The 20,700-nt window shown below is 44.0% G+C and overlaps 1 protein-coding gene across 2 annotated transcripts in view; it reads left to right on the forward strand.

The window, feature by feature from the left end:
• MTMR7 (myotubularin related protein 7) overlaps positions 1-20,700 on the forward strand; it is a 126,896-nt gene that overhangs the window by 808 nt on the left and 105,388 nt on the right. The window contains exon 2 of one of the 2 annotated variants that reach the window (XM_019828309.3): positions 2,474-2,505. In XM_019828309.3, the coding sequence (XP_019683868.2) occupies positions 2,474-2,505 (32 nt within the window). Of the gene's footprint in view, positions 1-2,473; positions 2,506-17,948; positions 18,087-20,700 lie in introns of those variants that run through there. The other variant, XM_003984625.6, reaches the window with a different exon arrangement.

Genomic DNA, 20,700 nt, shown 5'->3' on the forward strand with positions numbered 1-20,700 from the left:
TAAATTCCAGCAGGAGTTGATGTTGCTGCATTCGAGTCCAAAGGCAGTCTAGAGGCAGAATCCGTTCCTCTTTGGGGACACTAGTCTTTTCTCCTGAGGCCTTCAACTGATTGGATGAAGCCCACCCACGTTATCTGCTTTAATCAAAGACTACTGATTTCAGTGTTAATAACATCTAAAATACCTTCACGGCAACATCTACACTGGTTTTTGACCCCAAAACTGGGCACCTTAGCCTCGTGAACACACAAAATTAACGGCCAAAATTAGGAGTTTTGCTGTTATCTTCTTTAGAGACAAGGACAGTGGAGAGCATAACTGCCTAGTGGTTGCTCCCTGTCTGGTTTGAGCGCCAGTGTAAAGATGGGCGAGCCCCAAACTAAAGGAGTTTCATGAGAAATTCGGTGGACTCTGGGCTCAAGCAAAGCTGCTTTGCTGCTCAGAAAAGTGTGACCCAGGGCTGAGGAGAGAGGTGCCCTCTCTACCCTCTGTGGGAAACCTAGCATGGCTCTGAGACGTGAAAACGGTCAGCCTGGAAGTGCCAGGAAACAACTCTCTTGGCATGGATGTTAATCTCCTTACTGAAGGCTTCAAGAGCAGTGGACGAGGTACCCTCAGCTGGGGTTTTCACGACAGAGCCTGGAGACAAGCTTGAGGAGAACAGGTGTTCCTGGACATACCTGAGCAAGCCTCTAGGAATGCCTTCACATGCCTGAGGGGAACATTCTGGAGACAGGAATTTCTGTTGAGCAAGTGGAGACAACAAGCCACTGGAAGTCAAATCCACAGGCTAGGAAGACCCAGAGACTTCTTGGTTATACTCTTATTACTTTATAGACTGTGAATTCAATTAGTCTCAGTACAAATTCTGAAGATTTCGTAAGGATTCTTACAGGTATTGTCATTTATATCTACCTACAGACTGTTTGAAGTCTACCTAATTATTAAAGATTAGACTGTGGCTCAGGCTGAGCAAAACCAGCTCCGTTCAGGGTATACTGTGTAGAAATATAAATGAGTGTGTTAACCTTGCACAAAATCTGGGTTTTGGTCAGATTGATAGAGTCGTCTGAAGGTCAGCTGACTTAGTTTAATTGACTTAAAATAGTAACCTAGCTAGTTTGGTGAACTAGAGCATAAGATAGGAGGGGCACCTGGGTGGCTCAGTTGGTTAATGTCCGACTCTTGATTTCAGCTGGGGTCATGATCTCTTGGGTCTGGGTTCAAGCTCCGTGCCAGGCTCTGCCCTGTCAGTGAGGAGCCTGCTTGGGATTCTCTGGCTCCCTCTCTCTCTGCCTCTCTCTCTCTCTCGCTCTCTCTCTCTCTCTCTCCAAAATAATTAAATAAAATGTTAAAAAAAATAGCATAAGATATGGGGTAAGATAATTACGAATTCAAATTATGGTACCAGTTTGATGCCTTTATGACTTGGATTCGTTGTTTAATGTTTAAGTTTTGCTTCTTCCTCTCCTCACAGGGCTGTTATGAGCTCTGACATATAGAAAGGACTCAATAAACAGTAGTTGCTAATCTTATTACTATTTCATCTATTACCGATTCCATTTTTCCCCTTAAATGGTAGTTGACATCTATGAAAGTAACTGTGAAGTCTCTACCGTGGTTCTTAACCTGGCTGAGCCTTTGGAACCAGGGGGCATTTGTGGATGCTGTGGGGAAGTGACTATTTTTTTTAATGTTTATTTATTATTGAGAGACAGAGAGAGACAGACGTGAGTGGGGGAGGGTCAGAGAGAGAGGGAGACACAGAATCTGAAGCAGGCTCCAGGCTCTGAGCTGTCAGCACAGAGCCCTACGTGGGGCTCGAACTCATGAACCACGAGGTCATGCCCTGAGCCGAAGTCGGCCACCCAACAGACTGAGCCACCCAGGTACCCTGTGACTATTTTCTCTTGTCACGGTGACTGGGGACTTCTTCTGGCATTTAGTGTCCAGAAATCAAGGACAGTAAATATCCTGCAATTTGTGGGTCAGTCTTGTACTCTGCATTAATTTTCCCACCCCAAAAACCATTAATGAGAAATGCACCGTGCCTCTCAACACAGCGACATAAAGAAAAACTAAATTAATCAAAAATAATTAACACAAAGCACTTGCTGTGATTATTGGGTTTAGAGTTTCCAATGATAAATGAAAGTTGTTTTTTTTTTCTTTTTTAAGCTGAAAAAGATTAAAATAAAGTGATTTTCTTGGGTAGTGCCTCCCATTATGTCACGGGAGAAACAATTTGAGGAAAGGATTCATCTCAGCTGCATTGTATACACTTCACTACAATCTGGTTTGTAGGAAGTGACCCTTTCAGCACAGTGAACACTGTGCGTGCATGCGTGTGTGTGTGTGTGTGTGTGTGTGCATGCATTTTTATAGCTTTTGTTTAGAGAGGTAAATTTATGTTGAAGGATTGTTCACTCTCCACAGTATTCTAACTAAAACTTTGATACTATTTTTTTTTCAGAAAAGTACACTTTGTTGCTCGAAGGAGTAAAGGTAAGACCTTGACTTATAAATAACCTACATGACTTTAAAACAACCTGCACTTTTATGTATTCCAATATGATGACCCCAGTTTGCAGACTCTGAACTTCTACTTATCACCTGGTGAACACACATTCAGAGGTATCTCCTGCTGACGTACTGGCCAACCAACATACCCTTTACTTATTTGTTTAAAAGAATTTTTTTTAATGTTTATTTATTTTTGAGAGACACAGAGAGAGAGAGAGAGTGAGAGAGAGAGAACGAGCTGGGGAAGAGCAGAGAGAGGGAGACAGAATCCAAAGCAGGCTCCAGGCTCTGAGCTGTCAGCACAGAGCCTGACGCGGGGCTCGAACCCACAAACTGTGAGATCATGACCTGTGCCAAAGTCGGACACTTGACTGACTGAGCCACCCAGGGGCCCTTCAACACAGTACTTTAAACTAAGCTGCTTTCGTGTTTGTTTGTTTGTTTGTCTTCAGAAATGTTCATAAAACTCTGAATTGATTGCTTTATTATATTTTGTCATTGTTTTAAATAATTAGTAACAGAAAAGCGATACTAGCCATATGACAATTGTAGCCGCTGCAAATAATTAGCTGTGACCAGGGGTTTAGCTTCAGTTGTAAGCAAGTACTTTTGACCTAAGTCTGTCAGGTATGTATTAACTTCCGAGGGAAATTTAAAGAAGTGTACAAACTACTAGAAATGAATTGTGGAAGCTCATTGCTGATAATTGAAGTGTACTCATGTTGGCAGTTGAACAATCTTGAAAATGAAGGGTTGGGAATTAACACTGCAAACACTCCAGAGATCCTAAGGCGCAGGAAAGCTCCCAGCCCACCGACAGTGATAAGGATTGCAGCGGCTTCCTCTTCCAAAGCCCAAGGGCATCAGGTGTTCAATTTTCACTCAATAAATATTTTAATGCAGTCAAGGAGTGCTGTCGCTTTCTCCTGCTGGATCCTAAGCAATTTGTTTTTCTAGCCAGCTTCTCCTCCTAACATTAAAACAAATTGCTTTGTTTCATGTCAATAACACCTCAAGTACCCTAAGCAAATTGAGACATAAAACTACTTTAGAAAAGTATTTTTTGGTGTTTCGGGTATGCATTATGTATCTTGCAAAGAGACAAATAGTATCAACTTAACACCGCTAGTGGGAATTTTGTGATATTTTTAGGCTTTCTAGTAATGGAAGCTCTATTGTTAGTCTGTTGAGTCTACTGTCCTCCCTTGGTTTTCAGGGCTCCTGGACATACAAGGATGGGTCGTTGAATATAAGGTCATGGGGAATCATTGTTGAGCTATGCCTACCACTCCCTCCTCTCTTTTGCTCTTTAATTTAAAGCTTTTAGAGATTAATTTTTTTAATGTTTATTTATTTTTGAGAAAGAGGGAGGGAGTGAGTGGGGGAGGGACAGAGAGAGAGAGGGAGACACAGAATCTGAAGCAAGCTCCAGGCTCTGAGCCGCCATCACAGAACCCAACATGGGGCTCGAACTCACAAACCCTGAGATCATGACCTGAGCTGAAGTCAGATGCTTAAACGACTAAGCCACCCAGATGCCCCGACAAAACTTTTAGAGCTTAAACAATGCTTTCAAAGCTGGACCAGGATAATGATATTGTCCGTTAATATAGAATAAGACCAGTTTTTCTCAATTTTCAAAAAAGACATTAACAGAATTATCTCTATTTCCCCCCTACACATTTTCTTAAAGTCTTTTCTGTTTACTGTTCCCAAGTCCAAAATGAATAAACAATTGTGTAAGATTCAGGAGCAGCCGATGAAATGGATCATTGATTGACACATTATTGCAACTGAGATACTATATTCTACATATGACTGCAAAAACAGCCACATGGTTATGGTTATGTAACCTTATATCCTGGTAGAATATTGCCTCATAGTTTGCACGACCATAGAATCTCTAGATATCCTTTAACCTAGCAAGATAAACAGAGAAGAGTTGAGATAATTGATCCTCAAGAGAGATGTCACCACTCCTGGCACCCCTGTTGCTCAAGGCTGCCAGCCACTACTATTCCAAGGCTTGTGGAAATGCCCCCTTGTGCCTCTAAGGTGGAGGGAGGTGTGTTTCTAAAATGCACAGTCAAGCCAATCCCTTTGCATTTTAACGTAGACATAATGTTATAAATAGAAGTTCAATACAATGTAAATAGTAGCACAATTAATAGCACTGTTTGCGTCACCTCCTAAGGAATGGCCCGGAAATCGAGTCATTATTTGTGAAGACTGAGCACTAACCAACCTGCTTCCAACGTGACTCCTGGTCTAGAATTCATTCATAAATTAGCGATTATCCAAGGCGACTCACTGCAAAATGGTAGAATGACTAGGGACAGAACCCTGACAATAAACTTGATCTGTTCTACCTGAAAATAATGGGATTCCTACTCTATGCTGTGCTTAAGCTGTTTTGTGCAGTGGCGAGAGAGTCAATGATGACTGCCAGATCTAAATGCAAACATCGGTGGTTCTCAGCAAGTTAGGTCAAGATCAAACCCATGTTAGTTCACCATTTTGAATGAATCTTGTTCACTGCTTTTGTTTACAAAACTATTCTCTCTGCCAAAGAAGAGAAGAATTTTCTTGCAGAGCTGTCATTCAAAATTACTCATTATCTCCACAAGAAACCCCAGTGCAACCCAAGAACAATTCCTACATTTGTTTATTAGAAATCTCAAACTGTCCCGGCTAGGAGATCCACATTCACGTCCATTTGGCCAACATTTAGCATCTGTATCTAAATAAAAAGAAGAGGGAGATTAAGGTAAATTTTATTAATTATGTAAGTTCTATGGCCCAAATACCAAAGATATATTTCAGATTTTTACTAAAAGTTAAAGATCAGTTAAGTAATTTTTAAAGAACATTAGCTTTAAAGCACCACGAAACGTTCCACCAAACCTGACTGTACTTCATAGAAAGATCTTTGGTTTGGGCGTTTTTGTTGTTGCTGCTGTTGTTGTTGTTGTTGTTTGTTTGTTTGTTTTGTTTTCTTTGTGGTTGTAAAAACAGCACTGCCAAGATCCTGACAACTCAATAGGGGAGCACCCTCCTCTTTTCTTTTTCCAACTATTGTTTTACATTTGGGATATTTGCTTTTATTGTTTCCTCATGGAGAATAAGCCTGCTTTTATCCTTAAAAAAGGGTTACTTCTCAGAAAGATTATTTTTGAATTGAAACTTTAGGAAGTGAATACTTAGAAGATCTCTCAACTCTTCAGTATCCAACTTAAGTTTTGCTTTAAAAACACACACACACACAAAAGCTAATCTCCACAAAAATAGTTGCTTTGAATCATGACACTATGTCGTGATTATTGATTATGACTTGCTTTGAATTGAGATGGCCTTTAAGGGGGCGCCTGGGTGGCGCAGTTGGTTAAGCGTCCAACTTCAGCCAGGTCACGATCTCGCGGTCCGTGAGTTCGAGCCCCGCGTCGGGCTCTGGGCTGATGGCTCAGAGCCTGGAGCCTGTTTCAGATTCTGTCTCCCTCTCTCTCTGCCCCTCCCCCGTTCATGCTCTGTCTCTCTCTGTCCCAAAAATAAATAAACATTGAAAAAAAATTTTTTAAATGAGATGGCCTTTAAAATATCATGTCCTTTACATTATTAAAATATGCCCTGTGAATGTTTGTAAAATATTTTTTAAAAATTGAAATCACCCAAAAACCTACGACCTGGTTGTAATTGCTATACCAGTACATTTCTGTCTTCTATTTTCTTTCTCTTTACTTGCACACATATGTACATATGCACACATGACTTTTGAAACACAATTCAGATCACACTGTATATACAGTTTTTTATCTGGTTTTGGGGCTTACAATTTTGCCATAAGTATTTTTCTATGTCATTAAGTATTCTTTGAAAAAAAAATTACAGCTCATACAGTATTTTACATATGACCACATATTTTATTTAATAATTGTCTTTATTTTTGGTATTTGTTGTTTCTAATGTTTCCACTAATCAAAATGTGACCAGGAATACTGGATGGACTAGAAATGGAATGCAGATGATTCCAGATTGTTAGGTTAGGCAAATCCTATCCCTTAGGGGTCCATTGGAATATGATTATTTCCACAGGAACTGAAGAAATTCCTGAATTTATAAAAACTTGAACATTAGGCAGGTAGTTGCTAACGTCTGATGCATTAGGGAAGTCTGTGATGCAGGCTGGGTACCAACCTATTCGCCAAGTGCACCCGAATGAATGCACAACCGAACATGGGATGAAAAACCATATCCCCAGACTGCATGTAAAATGGTTGGGGTCTTTGCTACTTAATTCCTGGATGATGTGAGTCTTGGCTGCATTTTCTGGTGCTTTTTACCTTTGGACAAAGCAGTGTCACTGAGGAAACGTGCCAGGGAATCCCTGACTTCTAGACATACTCCTCGGTGCCTATCAGTACAGCAGCAACCCTGTGTCCCTCTGGATAATTAGGGTCAATCTCCATAGCTAACTAAGTATCTCTTTCTGGGGTGCTTTTGATTTAATGGCATGAGGAGTATCAGAGCAATCCCCATTTCTGATTCAACAGGACTCCTGTTGTGTTCCCCCAGTGGAAGCATTTCTACCTTAGTTTTTATAGCCTCTACACCAAAAAGTCCAAAACTGTAGGGTCACGGAGCAAAAAATAGTAAGTGTTTGAGTAGGTTTAATAATAAGTGCTATTCCCATTTCCACCCCTGGTTTCTTTGACTCATATATTCTACCTGTGGGAAAAAACTTGTAATATTGGAAACTCATTCAGAGCATACGCTCCATCTTGTAGGACATCACCTACTCTTTGAAGGTGTTTATCTCTTAGTTGGTGTCATAAGAGTCTTTAACGGGTCATTCCATGAGTTTATGAGGCCAGCGGCTTCTGAGGGAATGGACATATAGCAAGATCAATAAACACTGTGGACATTTGCCCATTTCTTTTCCTATTTTTATGTAACACACTTTTCTTTCTTCTTTCTTTTCTTTTTTTAATTTTTATTTTTTGCTACAAAGAGATATTTTGTGGGATACTGTGACGGTGAATGAATAGGAAGTAAGTCCAATGACAAGGTGCTGATAGAGCTATTGTGGGCAGGAAAGACAACTCCATATTAAAAAAAAAATTTAACGTTTATTTATTATTGAGAGACAGAGAGACATAGAGTGTGAGCAGAGGAGGCACAGAGAGAGGGGGAGACACAGAATCTAAACAGGCTCCAAGCTCTGAGCTGTCAGCACAGAGCCTGATGCAGGGTGTGAACCCACAAACCACGAGATCATGACCTGAGCTGAAGTCAGACGCTTAACTGACTGAGCCACCCAGGCGCCCCAAGACAACTCCATACTTAAACTAAGCGTTTATTCTATTGAGGGAAAATATCTGCTCCTTCCATGGTGGAAGGGGTTCAGTATAATCAACCTAGCACAGGTGGCTGGCTGTTTCGCCAGGGGTGGTTTTGTACAGAATAGGGGGAAGCAGCCTTCCTCTCTGCTGTGGGCAGACTGGGCACCCAGAAATGGTGGTACTCAAATCAGACTCAGTGAGGGAGGGCCACATGGCTGAGTTCACACAGAACCTTTATTCCTACCACTATGGCTGCTCACACATGAGCCCATTAAGGATGCTCTGCAGAGGCTGGAAAAGTCTCGAGTGACTCATAACAATAGAATGGATTATTTGTCCATATATTATTGAGAATGTTGCAGTGTCAGTGGATCAGATGTCCTATAGTATTTACATAGGATACTAACATTTTCATACTGTAGGCTCATCCTGAGAGATCAGTCTGGAAATATTTTCCTTAGTTCTCATTGCCCAACTCCAGTTTTTTTTCCTTCCAAGTTCCTGACGCTCGAACAAACTCGTGGGCCCATGCTTTCAACTGGCATAGATCTGCACACCTGGCCATCTGCCCTTCAAGGCATGTGAAGTTCCCAGAAAAACTACGCAGAGCTCTGCTCATAGGGACAAGTGCCCTTCCTTCCATCCTTTGTGGCCACTTGGGCAAAGCTGCAAGGCTGTGACATTCCACTCCCAGCTGGTACGAGATTATTGTGAAGAACCACCTATAACCCAAGCTAGCATTTTTCTTTGAGGGCTGCTTGCATCAAATGCCCCATGAAGTCCTAAGTGTCGACTGAGGGAGAGAAGCATGGGGGTCTGAGCCGCTTTCTCACGTAACGCACTTGTCCTTTCAGGATAGGCTCTGGTAGCATCTCCTAGGTCCCACTTTCTCCTGATTCTTGAATATTGCTAACATGGCGGCACGATGGATCGGGTACCATTCAATTCATATGCCACTTCTGCATCTTTTAAACATTAGCATGAAGGACCACCTCACAACAACTAGGATGGCTACTATTAAAAAAAAAAAAGTAAAATACTGGAAAGAACAAGCTGGCAAAGATGTGGAGAAAATGAGACCCTTGTGCACTGTTGGTGGCAATGTGGACTGGTGCAGCCACTGTGAAGAATAGTATGGAGGCTCCGCGAAAAATCCAAGTTTGAATTAGCATATGGCCCAGCAATGCTGCTTCTACGCATACATCCTAAAGGACAGAAATCAGAGTCTCCAAAAATATGTGTGTGTGTGTACATCCATATTCATGGTAGCATTATTCACAACAGCCAAATGGCGGAAGCCACACAACTGTCCGCTGATGGACGCTTGGAGAAGTAAAATGTGGTATCTACATACAAAGGAATTTTATTCAGCTTTCTTTTTTTTTTTAACATTTATTTATTTTTGAGACAGAGAGAGACAGAGCATGAACGGGGGAGGGTCAGAGAGAGGGAGACACAGAATCTGAAACAGGCTCCAGGCTCTGAGCGGTCAGCACAGAGCCTGACGCGGGGCTCGAACTCACGGGCCGCGAGATCATGACCCGAGCCGAAGTCGGCCACTTAACTGACTGAGCCATCCAGGAGCCCCTATTCAGCTTTCAAAAGGAATGTATTTCTGGGGCACCTGGGTGGCTCAGTTGGTTAAGTGTCCAACTTCGGCTCAGGTCATGATTTCACAGTCCACGAGTTTGAGCCCCCCGTCAAACTCTGTGCTGACAGCTTGGAGCCTGGAGCTTGCTTTGGATTCTGTGTCTCCCTCTTTCTCTGCCCCTCCCGTACTGATCCTCTGTCTCTGTCTCTGTGTCTCTCTCTCTCTCTCAAAAATAAATAAACATTAAAAATTAAAAAAACAAAGGAATGTAGTTCTGACACCTGCTGCAACACAGATTATTCTTGCAGGGATTATGCTAAGGGAAATGAGCCAGTCACAAAAAGGCAACTCCTGTAGGATTTTACTTAAATGAATTACCTAGAGTTGTCAAATTCAGAGATCCAGAGAGTAAAATGGTGGTTTCTAGATGCTGGGGGGAGGGGAAAAGAGGAAGTTACTGTTGTATGGGCGCACTACTGTTTTAGTTTCACGGGTTGAAGAGTTCTAGAAACGGATAGTAGTGATGGTTGTATACCAGTGTGAATGTCCTCAACACCACTGAAGCGTACACACACAAAAAAAATGGTTAAGATGGTAAATTTTGTGTTATGTGTATTTTAGCAAGATTAAAAATAAATGGAAACTTTTAAAAATCAGCACAAAGGCACAGTGGGGCTCGTGGTGGGCTATGCCAGGAACCAGGCGTGATTCTTCAACTGCAGCTTGCCAGAGGCTCCTTACCACATTCCTATCCTCTGCAGATACCTTGAGCGTGTTTGGATCTGCTGGGGCCAAAAGGCCCCCTGCGTAGACCTGTTTGCACCCCAACCCAAACCAGTTGGGAGAGCCTTGTCTTGCTCCAGGCCCCACTCAGAGCGGGCGGCTCAGTACTAGGTTAGAGCAAGAAGTAGTAGGGGTTCCAAGTGAAGCAACATGCCTTTCCCATTGGAGAAGCTATTTCACCTTCTGGGAAGTTGAAGCTGTGTCCCAGACTACTGCATATCTCTGGCAACTTCACCGACATGGCAGCCCATTCTGGATTTTCCCAGAATGCATCGCTTGCCCTCTGACACATGTGTGCCTTGCTTGGGCATCTTGGGTACCTGCTACTTTCTGCTTACCAGACCTAAATTTTTTTTTTAACGTTTATTTATTTTGAGGAGAGAGACAGAGTGTGAGCAGGGGAGGGGCAGAGAGAGAGAGGGAGACACAGAATCTGAAGCAGGCTCCAGGCTCTGAGCTGTCAGCACAGAGCCTGACATGGGGCTTGAACTCACGAACTGCGAGAGCATGACCTGAGGTGAAGTCAGACGCTTAACCGACTGAGCCACCCAGGCGCCCCTCTGCTTCTCAGATCTAATCAGCATGATGTTATCAGCGTAGGGGGCCGGCGTGGGATTCCTGGGACAGCGGACAGATCCAGGTCCCCCGTGGACAAGCAGTAACAAAGAAGCACGGAAATTCGCTTCCAGATGGACACAAACTGCTTATGATCATCTCTGCCTAGTGGCATGAAAAGACAGGAGTTATTTTGGAAGAACTGTACCTGGAGGAAATACTGAAGTGAATTTTGAAATGAACCTAAGAACTTGACGGGAACACACAGTAGGAGCAAAGACATGAGGGTAAGATAAGCCGATGCAAGATACAGAAAGTGATTGGGTGACTAAATGACCCAAAAAAACTCTATGTGGAGCACCTACTAAGTGCCAGTGGACTCTCTTGGCTCAGTGTGTACGAGAGAACGGTAGGACGTGGTCAGGCCTGAAGTGACAGGATGAGGAAACGGTACTTGATTCAGAAGGCCGTTGTCAATCGCTTGAAGACTTGAAGGTCCGTCGCTGGAGAGGGCCATGATCGAAGCGGCTTTTTACGAAGACGCATCCGGCAGCAAGCAGAGGCTGCGGTTCCAGCCAGGATGAAGCAGTGTAGACTTGAACTAGAATAACGACTGGAAAAGGGAGGTGGCGGGACCAGCCGAGGAAATGCTTGCGGAGGAGGGAATCTACGTATGTCTGGATAAGGGCGGCAGCAAGAGGCATAAGCCAAAAACAACTCCCAGCTTTTGAGCTTCAGGGATTGGGACCAACAGGCGAAATAATGAGGTCAAGAGGAAGATGTGGTGTTAGGTAGAAGCTGGTATCTCGAGACTGAAGCATCTTGAGGGCAGGGGCTGTGGCTGCTTCACGTTTTTATCCCCAGTACTCGGCACAAGGCGAGTGAGCACTCAGTAAGTATTTGCCACAAAATATGTTCAATTCTCCCTCTCACTGAATTGTCACATACACCCTAAGAAGGGGGTGTAATTTTCTCCAATTTTTTTTTGCTGTCAATTATTGTTATTTTTATTTTGAGAGAGAGAGAGAGTGCAAGCAGGGGAGAGGAGGAGCAGAGGGAGGGAGAATCCGAAGCAGGCTCCATGCTCAGCACAGAGCCCGACATGGGACTCGATCGCACGACCCTGAGATTCATGACCTGAGCTGAAATCAAGAGTTGGATGTCGAGCTGACTGAACCACCCAGGCACCTCTATCAATTATTTTTTTTATTTAAACCACTGAAGGCATATAAAAATGTAGGAAGTAATATAATAAACATGCATACAGAGAGAGATCTATGCAGCTTGAGAAACAAAATAACACAGGTTTTATCATTTATGCCCATCTTACAGCTGAGAAGCCTGAGGCTCAGAGTGATCAGAAAACTGGCTCAAGGTCACATAGCCAATACATGCCAGAGCTGTGATATGAAAATAGGCCAGTCTGCCTCCAGCGCCCATGTTCTTTTTTTTAAAAAAATATTTTTAAGTTTATTTATCCTGAGAGAGACAGAGACGGCGTGAGTGGGGGAGGGGCAGAGGAAGAGGGGGAGAGAGAGAATCCCAAGCAGGCTCTGCACTATGAGCTCTCGAACCATGAGATCGTGACCTGAGCTGAAATTAAGAGTCGGATGCTTAACCAACTGAGCCACCCAGGCGCCCCTCCAGTGCCCGTGTTCTTAACCACCTCTAGTTTATGCCATCGATGAAACTCCGAGTGGGGGCATCTTGCAGGTGGATGGAAATATAACACACGAAGCGGAGAGAGAAATGAGGACGAAACATATTGATGTGGAATTCTCTGCATCAAAGTGCCAGTTGAAGGGATGGCAGTGGAAAGACAATGAAGAGTGGACTGAGGACAGACCTGGGTTTGAGCAACGCACCTTTGTGGAGAGAGAACAAAATGTAATCGCCTATTTTTAAAACCGTGCCTGTTCACAGAGTAAGTGCTGTTTTTAGATGTTCTAGAGTTTCCCTTTTGTTCCTAGAAAAAGGGCAAAGCTGCCTGTGATCCATGGAGCGCTTCCTCTCCATAACTGGCTTAGGGCCAAGCCAAAGGAGCCTTCGATATTTTGCATCATCAAGTTCATAAAAATCCTGAAGGTGAGAATGTTATTTCTTTTCCAGGCAGAACCCCCAGTGCAGCTTGAGTCATATTGAGTATTGAGTATCTAAATGCATTTCTATCTGAGACTAGACTTTTCAGAAAAAGGTGCCCAACTCCACACATAGCACAGACCACGGAGGTTTAACAGTGCTGAATAGGATTGTATTAAGTTTGTAATCATTAGCAATCCTACCCCTGAGGAAACATTTTTTCGTCTTCGCTGCCAGATCAGAAGTTTTAGTTGCCTCAGGAGAAATGTAAGTATGCCGGAAAAAAAGTCTTACAACTATTTGATAAGTATCCACATCTCCTCAGGCCACTGAAGATCACAGGATTTTGGGAAAGTTCCCAGTTAATGTCAAGTTTTTGTTTAAAAATTTCTACAGCAATATTATTTAACAACTCAAATATCTATGTGATAAACATTTCTTAAGATGGTCTCCAGAAATTTGGTGATATACGATAAAGTACTTTAGGTCTGACTTATGACAAACCTCTTAGGGCTCCTTAAAGACACTATCGATCCCCTTTAAAATGATCAGAAACAGAGAAAGCCCAGACAGATTACCTTGACTCTCTCCTGGATGTCCGTTCTGTGTAAATTCAGGATAGGCTAGTCCAGGTACAAAACTTAAACCATTACATTTCAGTGGCTTCAAGCAACCATAAAAACGTGTTCTTTTCACTTTAAAGACTCTGCTGTGACTCTTCAGGGTGACTGCTTTCCCACTGATGACTCTGGCAAAGGGTCTATTTCTTTCTTCCTTTATTTCAAGCCAATGCTGAATAGTTTTGGGTCACAGTCACATCGCACATTTAGAGTGAATTTACTGTCACTATTTTCTCTATAATCTCAAGATGTGATCCCCAAATATCAAGACAGGGAAGAGGAAGCTGAAAGCCACCCAGGTTGCGCAGAGCTTTGGTTCCAAGATGGTACATGGCACTTCTCACAATCCACTGGACAGAAATGGCCCCGGGACCTGGATGGCTCAGTTGGTTAAGCATCTGACTCTTGGTTTCAGGTCAGGTCATGATCTCATGGTTCATGAGTTTGAGCCCTGCCTTGGACTCTGTGCTGATAGTGGGGAGCCTGCTTGGGGTTCTCTCTCTCCCTCTCTGTCCCTCCCTTGCTTGTCCATGCTCTCTCTCTCTCTCTCTCTCTCTCTCTCAAAATAAATAAACTTAGGGGCACCTGGGTGGCTCAGTCAGTTAAGCATATGACTCTTGATTTTGACTTAAGTCATGATCTCACAGTTCATGAGATCAAGCCCCACACTGGGATTCTCTCTCTCTCTCTTCTTCTCTCTGCCTCTCCCCAGTTTGTACTCTCTCTCAAAAATAAATAAATAAATAAATAAATAAATAAATAAATAAATAAATAAATAAATAAAGAAGTCCACACGGCCCCACCCAACAGTAACAGTGTTGAAAAGTAAAGTCTCCTGTGTGCCCGTGAAGAATGGGAGAATTAAATATTGAGGAGTACAGTCATATCTACCATTTTTACAAGGTGAAAACCACTGAAATGTGAGACATTGATCATAAAATGAGGACAACTATGTTGTGTTTGGCAAGGGAAGAAGTGGTTTGATGAATATAAAGGGAACTAGATCTTAACCCTATTATCTGATGTTTTTCTTGATGATGAAAATAGTTATGGTGAGGGGCGCCTGGGTGGCTCAGTTGGTTAAGTGTCCAACTTTGGCTCAGGTCATGGTCTCACAGGTCATGATCTCACAGTTCGTGAGCCTGAGCCCCGCATCGGGCTCTGTGCTGACAGCTCGGAGCCTGGAACCTGCTTCCGATTCTGTGTCTCCCTCTCTCTCTGCCCCTCCCCTGCTTGCACTCTGTCTCTCTCTCTCTCTCTCTCCCAAAAATAAATAAACATTAAAAAAATTAAAAAGAAAAAAGAAAATAATTTTGTGAAATACACTTCTTTTCCATCAAGGATTCACAAATACTAGAGAAAAATAGCCATTTTCCAACCTGTTGGGCAGAGGCTGATGTCGTGCAGATCTAGGTGCACATCCATCTGTAAATCACGTAGGGTGTTAAGAGTGAGGATTTTTTTCTCGTCTTCTCCCTTCTGGGTTCTGGGGCCAGGTGGAGAGAGTTCTGTTCCATGAAGACTCACAGATGCGGCATCCATTGAAATTTCCCGGGGTTCATTCTAGGCACACCAAATATCAAACTTCAAGAACTAAGTGTGTGATTCTGACTGTACCCATTATTTTCTGTATAATCAGTACGGAAAATGCAGAAAGTGAATCGGTCTCCTTGAGGCGTCTTACAGCGTTTCCACCTGCTCTGGTGCCATCTTCCTTGATCTACTTTTCATTTCCTTGGCATTGTCTGCATCGCTGTTATGGAACTTGGCATCTTTCTCTTCTAAATCTCCCTTCAGTCTCCCAGTATCTGCCACAGTAGCTTGTGCATGACCATCGGTTAATTGATGTGTTTCTTTTTTTTTTTTAAGTTTTTATTTTATGCTCACCATAACAAGGGCAGTCCTTAATCCCCATCACCTATTTCACTCCCCCCCCCCCCCGCGCCCCGTCATCACCCCTCTGGTAACCATCAATTTGTTCTCTGTAGTTAAGAGTCTGTGTTTTGGTTTGTCTCCCTTTTTCTTCCTTCCCGTGTTTGTTTTGCTTCTTTAATTCCACATATGAGTGAAATCATGTGGTATTTGTCTTTTTCTGAATGACTTACTTCGCTTAGGATACTCTGTAGCTCCATCCATGTAATTGCAATTAATGTCAATGTTTCTTAAGGAAACAAGTGGCTAGTTTCTCTTTTTGTCCCACTTAGGATCAACAAAGTTAGCATTTCGGTGATGTACTCCTCATTCCCTCACTTCACTGCCCTCCACCTCCTGCTGCTTTGTTCAATCTTTTCTGCCCCACTGAGTGGTGGTTCAGAGAAGCGGTGAAACTTGGGGTCAACGTTGTGTGTGATCTAACAGTCTGAATTGTGACTGGGGCTGAGGGAAAAGTGGGGGAGGGTTCCTCAGAGAATCTTTAGACCAAACTAAAATGTTTATTTATAGATATTTCTTTCTGCACTGTTATTTTATTTATAAATATTTATAAATATAAATTTATAAGTTTATTAAGTTAACATAGCTTGTTCTATGTGAATTTACCCCGATGATTTGAATTTTTTAATTTTTAAACATTTTTTTAAATTTATTATTTTGAGAGAGAGACAGAGACAGAGAGAGCATGAGCGGGGGAGGGGTAGAGAGAGAGGGAGTCACAGACTGTGAAGCAGGCTCCAGCCTCTGAGCTGTCAGCATAGACCCCAGTGCAGGCCTGGAGCTCATGGACCGTGAGATCATGACCTGAGCTGAAGTTGGACACTTAACTGACTGAGCCACCCAGGCGCCCCTTGATTATAATTTTTGACTCACTGTAACCTAATGCTGATTTCATAGCTATCATAAGGGAAGATATATTTTTAAACGAATCTGGATTTTTTTTTCTTAAAATTAGGCTATTTATATCGTTCAGATTTATGGCTTCCCATGTACCAATTAGTGTTGTGGGTAGTTAAAAAAAACTATGCAAATATGAAGACGAGTCGTATGCAAAAATTACTCACCAAGTAAACTCTTGATCTGCCCACCAGTAGGCGGGACAGAAGAGCCCTGAAATCACACAATTCCAAGATTATTATCTTATTCAGAATGCAAACCCCAAAGTGAATATAAGATGCCTAGTACTTACGGAATTTAGAGATGGAACCCCCTTTAAGGTCATCTAGGCAGGTAACTTTCATTTTGCAAATGAGGAGATTGAGGCCAGTGTGTGAGTTGTGAAGACAGTGCTCCTGATTCTGTGCCTAGTGTTCTTTAGTAAGGTAGAAATTATACCCTGGGTCAGTTTTGTCATATGCAATCATCAGTTTATCCTTCTTGTCCTAATTGTCTCCCAGAGCAGTAGGAGACTGAAATGCTAGAAGATACATGAAAAAGATCTGGACACTTTAAAATAAATGTAACACTGTGTGGTTTAAACATTTATTTGGACAGCTGCAATGTGCCTACCATGCATTGAACAAAAAGAGCTAAAACACAGAATCTCTACAGTTAAAGACGATTAGAAAGAGAGATGAATAAAAGCTAGTAAAAAATTTGAATAGATATTACTCTTTTTAAAAATGTTTATTTAAGTAATGTCTACATCCAACATGGGGCTCGGGCTCACGACCCCAAGATCAAGATCTTCCGACTGAGCCAGCCAGACTCCCTGAATAGATATTATTTTAAGAACTCTGTACAGTTCTCTGAAGTTTTAGCTATGGTGGGCAGTTGTGCACTTAGGGTTGCAAGAAAAAAGGTTGCGGGGGGGGGGGGTTGCATTTCTTCTCTAGCCTTTCCCAATAGCTGAATACTAACAATAGCAACAACTCTTAATATCGTAAATGGAAAAATGATACCTTATAATGGGTCTTTACCTTCCAGTTCAGTTAGAGCTAAGTGAAGACAGCAAATGAGCACCCAACACGGTGCCAAGGGAAAGCATCTCTTCCAACAGTAAAGTGGCAGGTTGATGTGAGATGCCTGACTTAATAGAACACCACCTAAGGCTCTAACACTGTTGCTTTTATGTCCACCCTTACTCCCAACGCTATGCCAGCTGCTCACGTGCTCAAACATACAGGCAGCCCACCAGGCCATCCTGGACCTGGAATGCAAGCGGCAGCCTTTTTTCTGCCCCACCCTGAAGTCCTACCTATCCTGGGACGCCCTGGAAGGAAGCCGGATCAATGGGCGGCGCAGAGCTGCGCGTACTCCCCAGCTCTACTCCAAGAGGCCACACCCAACACAAGGCCCCCATTGTGTCTTGGGGAACAGTAGCCTCACAGTACTCCGGCTGCCCCTCTTACAGAGAAGCGAGCGGCTCTTGACGACCCCAGCCAAGAGCGGGCTTGGGCGGCCGCGCGCAGGGCAGGTGGCAGGAGCGCAGAGGCGCGCGCGCGCTCTAGGGCCGCGCTGGCGCCCCGGGGCCCGCACGCCGGCCTCGCGCGGGCGCCGCCGCACCTGGAGGCGGAGCCAAGCCCCGCGGCCCGCCTGCTCCCGCGCGCGAAGCCCCCTCCCCGCGTCCTTCCCGCCGCGCTGCAGACGCGCGCAGGTGCGTGAGGCCGCGCCCGCCCCGGACCCTGTGGAAGTGGGCCCGCCATGGAGCACATCCGCACGCCCAAGGTTGGTGGCACGGGCGCGGGCGGAAGAGGGAGAGCGGGAGCTGGAGGAGGGATGCTGAGCAGGCGGGAGGCCCGGCTTGCCTGCGGGGCGCTGGCCGAGCCAGCAGCGCGAGCGAGGGAGGAGGCAGCGCTCCAGCATCTCCCGGTTCGCTGTGAGGCTGGGCTTTCTCTTGCTGCCTTACAGGCCTAGCTTTGGCTGCTGCTGGATCTAACCTCTTGTCCTTGAGAGTGCGCATTGCACATAGGGGTGGACGGGAGGGAACCCCGGTTGTCGGTTGAGTAATGGGGCTGCTGATCCGCTGATAAACGCTCCCTTCTAGCCTGGCACTAGGTTGCTGCTGCTCCCCACCCCTTTCGCGCGCCCCCAAATTTTCTCCTGCCTGCTCTGGGCCGTTGAAAGAGAAACAAGCCTTCCTGAGGACAGGTGCCAGCAAACGAGTTGTGTGCAGGTGGATTGAAGGCACTCTGGAAGCTTGTTGAATCTAAGCGTTCAGACCCACCCAGCTCGCCCTTCCGCTTCCCCATCCTCAGGCTATCAGCTGCAGTGGACTTTACACGGAGCAGATGATCCGTATTCGCTGTGGGGGGAATGTTACTACCGGTCCTTCCACCTTCTTGCCTTTTCCGCCAGTTTGGTTCCTTGAGGAGAGAAGGGTGCAGCTTACAGATTCGTCCACCGGTGTGTTTGAAACAGCGCCAGCTTTTGCCACTCAACAAAAGCGCCTCGTCCCTGGCCATTCCAGATAAATAACCCTGGAATCGTTGACCGCTGCACCAAACTTTCCCACTTGTAGTTGCATTACTAATATGATTTAGGGTGAAGACGATGATCGACTTTCCCGTCTGATGAAAACTCTAAACTAGTGAAAGAATATATTTCACAAGCTAGTTGGCTATCTCTCGTTACCACCACCACAGCGTCCTTGGATTTCCAGGATGATCTCACCCCAAAATCTAGGCCCTTGACAGAGTTAAGGCAAAGCTAGGTCTGTGTGGTCAGAACTTAGGCGGCCCCAGGGATCCCACTCATTCCCCCCCCCCACCCCCCCGCAAAGGGGTGAGGGAGGGGTGGGCATAGCTTTGTTACAAGTCCAGTAAGAAGAATTCATTCCTAAATTCTAGGATGGTTTTTAAGTACCTCTTTGTAGAAGCAGCTTTATGATGATCTCATGTCAGTAGAAGAATAAATCTTTTTTAGTTTGCTAGATAGTGTCCGTTCCAATAGTAAATTTAAGTTGTATTGATTTTGCACTGTGGAATTAAATTGTTGCTTGACTATTGGGAACTTGTAAACATAGAAGAGAGTGCCATAAACCACAAGGTTGGTGGCTCAAAGCTTTCAGGATTTAAGTGGTGCTAAATAATTTATTCCGGAATGACCAATTTAACTCATGGAGTCCTTCTCTCCTTGCCAAGGGCATCTTTTCTTTGTCATGATGAAGGGGGCCCTGTATAAAAATGATGTCTGATGTGAATATCAAGAGTGATAGAGTGACATGGTACTCGAGACCATGAATTTGAGGAGTAAAGGCCTTTTCTAATCTATATTCAAGCTGTGTCCAAAGCCATGTGTGTAAACCTGAGCAGCAAGCGATATCTACTTATTCTTAAAACTGGTGCTCATAACCACTTCTAAGCAGTGCAGTGCTTTAAACCAAAAGTCCCCTTCTGTCAGGAAATGGGAAAAAAATGGGGGGGAAATGGAGAATTGTCTGAAATGTCATTGGACTGAGATCATTGACATTTAGGATAGTGCAGGTGTAAAAAATTAAATACAGAGATTGGGTGGATCAGGTTCGTTTACTCATTCATTTCATTTCACAAGCACTTGAGAACCTTTCATGTGTGAGGCTGAAGCGTCAGGGAGCGTGAAGCATCAGGGAACTCCTGTTTGGATGGGGAGGCATTTGCACATCTGGACAGAGATATATACAAGAGATAGTGGCAGGGAGAGGATGGACGGAGGATCAGCTCTACCGTAAGGGGTGAGGGAAGCCTTCTTAAAGAAGAGTGGAGTCTTTCTCTCTTTGTTTTTGGGAAGGAGAGAGAGAACGTGTACAAGCAGGGGAGGGGCCGAGAGAGAGGGGGACCGAGGATCTGAAGCGGGCTCTGTCCTGATAGCAGAGAGCTCAATGTGGGGCTCGGACTCACACCATGAGATCATGACCGAAGCCAAAGTCGGATGCTCAACCGACTGAGCCACCCAGGTGCCCTGAGAAGAGCGGAGTCTTAACATGTAAGGAGTCAAGGAGGACCAGGGGCACTTGAAACAGCTGTCACACAATTGTGTCAATGTGATGTGTTGTAAGATATCGTTACAACCTCAAAGAAGCTGAAACCTTTGGAGTGATGAAGACGAAAACAATGAAATGGTTCCTCAACAGCATCTCTTTTTCCATTTTGCATTTTTAAGCGCCGAACTGATTTTCACAGTATAAATGAAAAATAATAAGACAAGACTACTTACAGAGTATGTGTTTGAAAGTCTATAACTAGTGATAGTTATATTCATCTTATTACTTGCTTCTGGTATGCTCTGGGAGAGCTGAATAGGTAGATTGCCTTAGATTTCATGATTCGTGTTTCGAGCTATAAGGATATAAGGATATTCACAA

The sequence above is a fragment of the Felis catus genome, chromosome B1 (genome assembly GCF_018350175.1).
Source record: "Felis catus isolate Fca126 chromosome B1, F.catus_Fca126_mat1.0, whole genome shotgun sequence".
NCBI lineage: Eukaryota > Metazoa > Chordata > Mammalia > Carnivora > Felidae > Felis > Felis catus.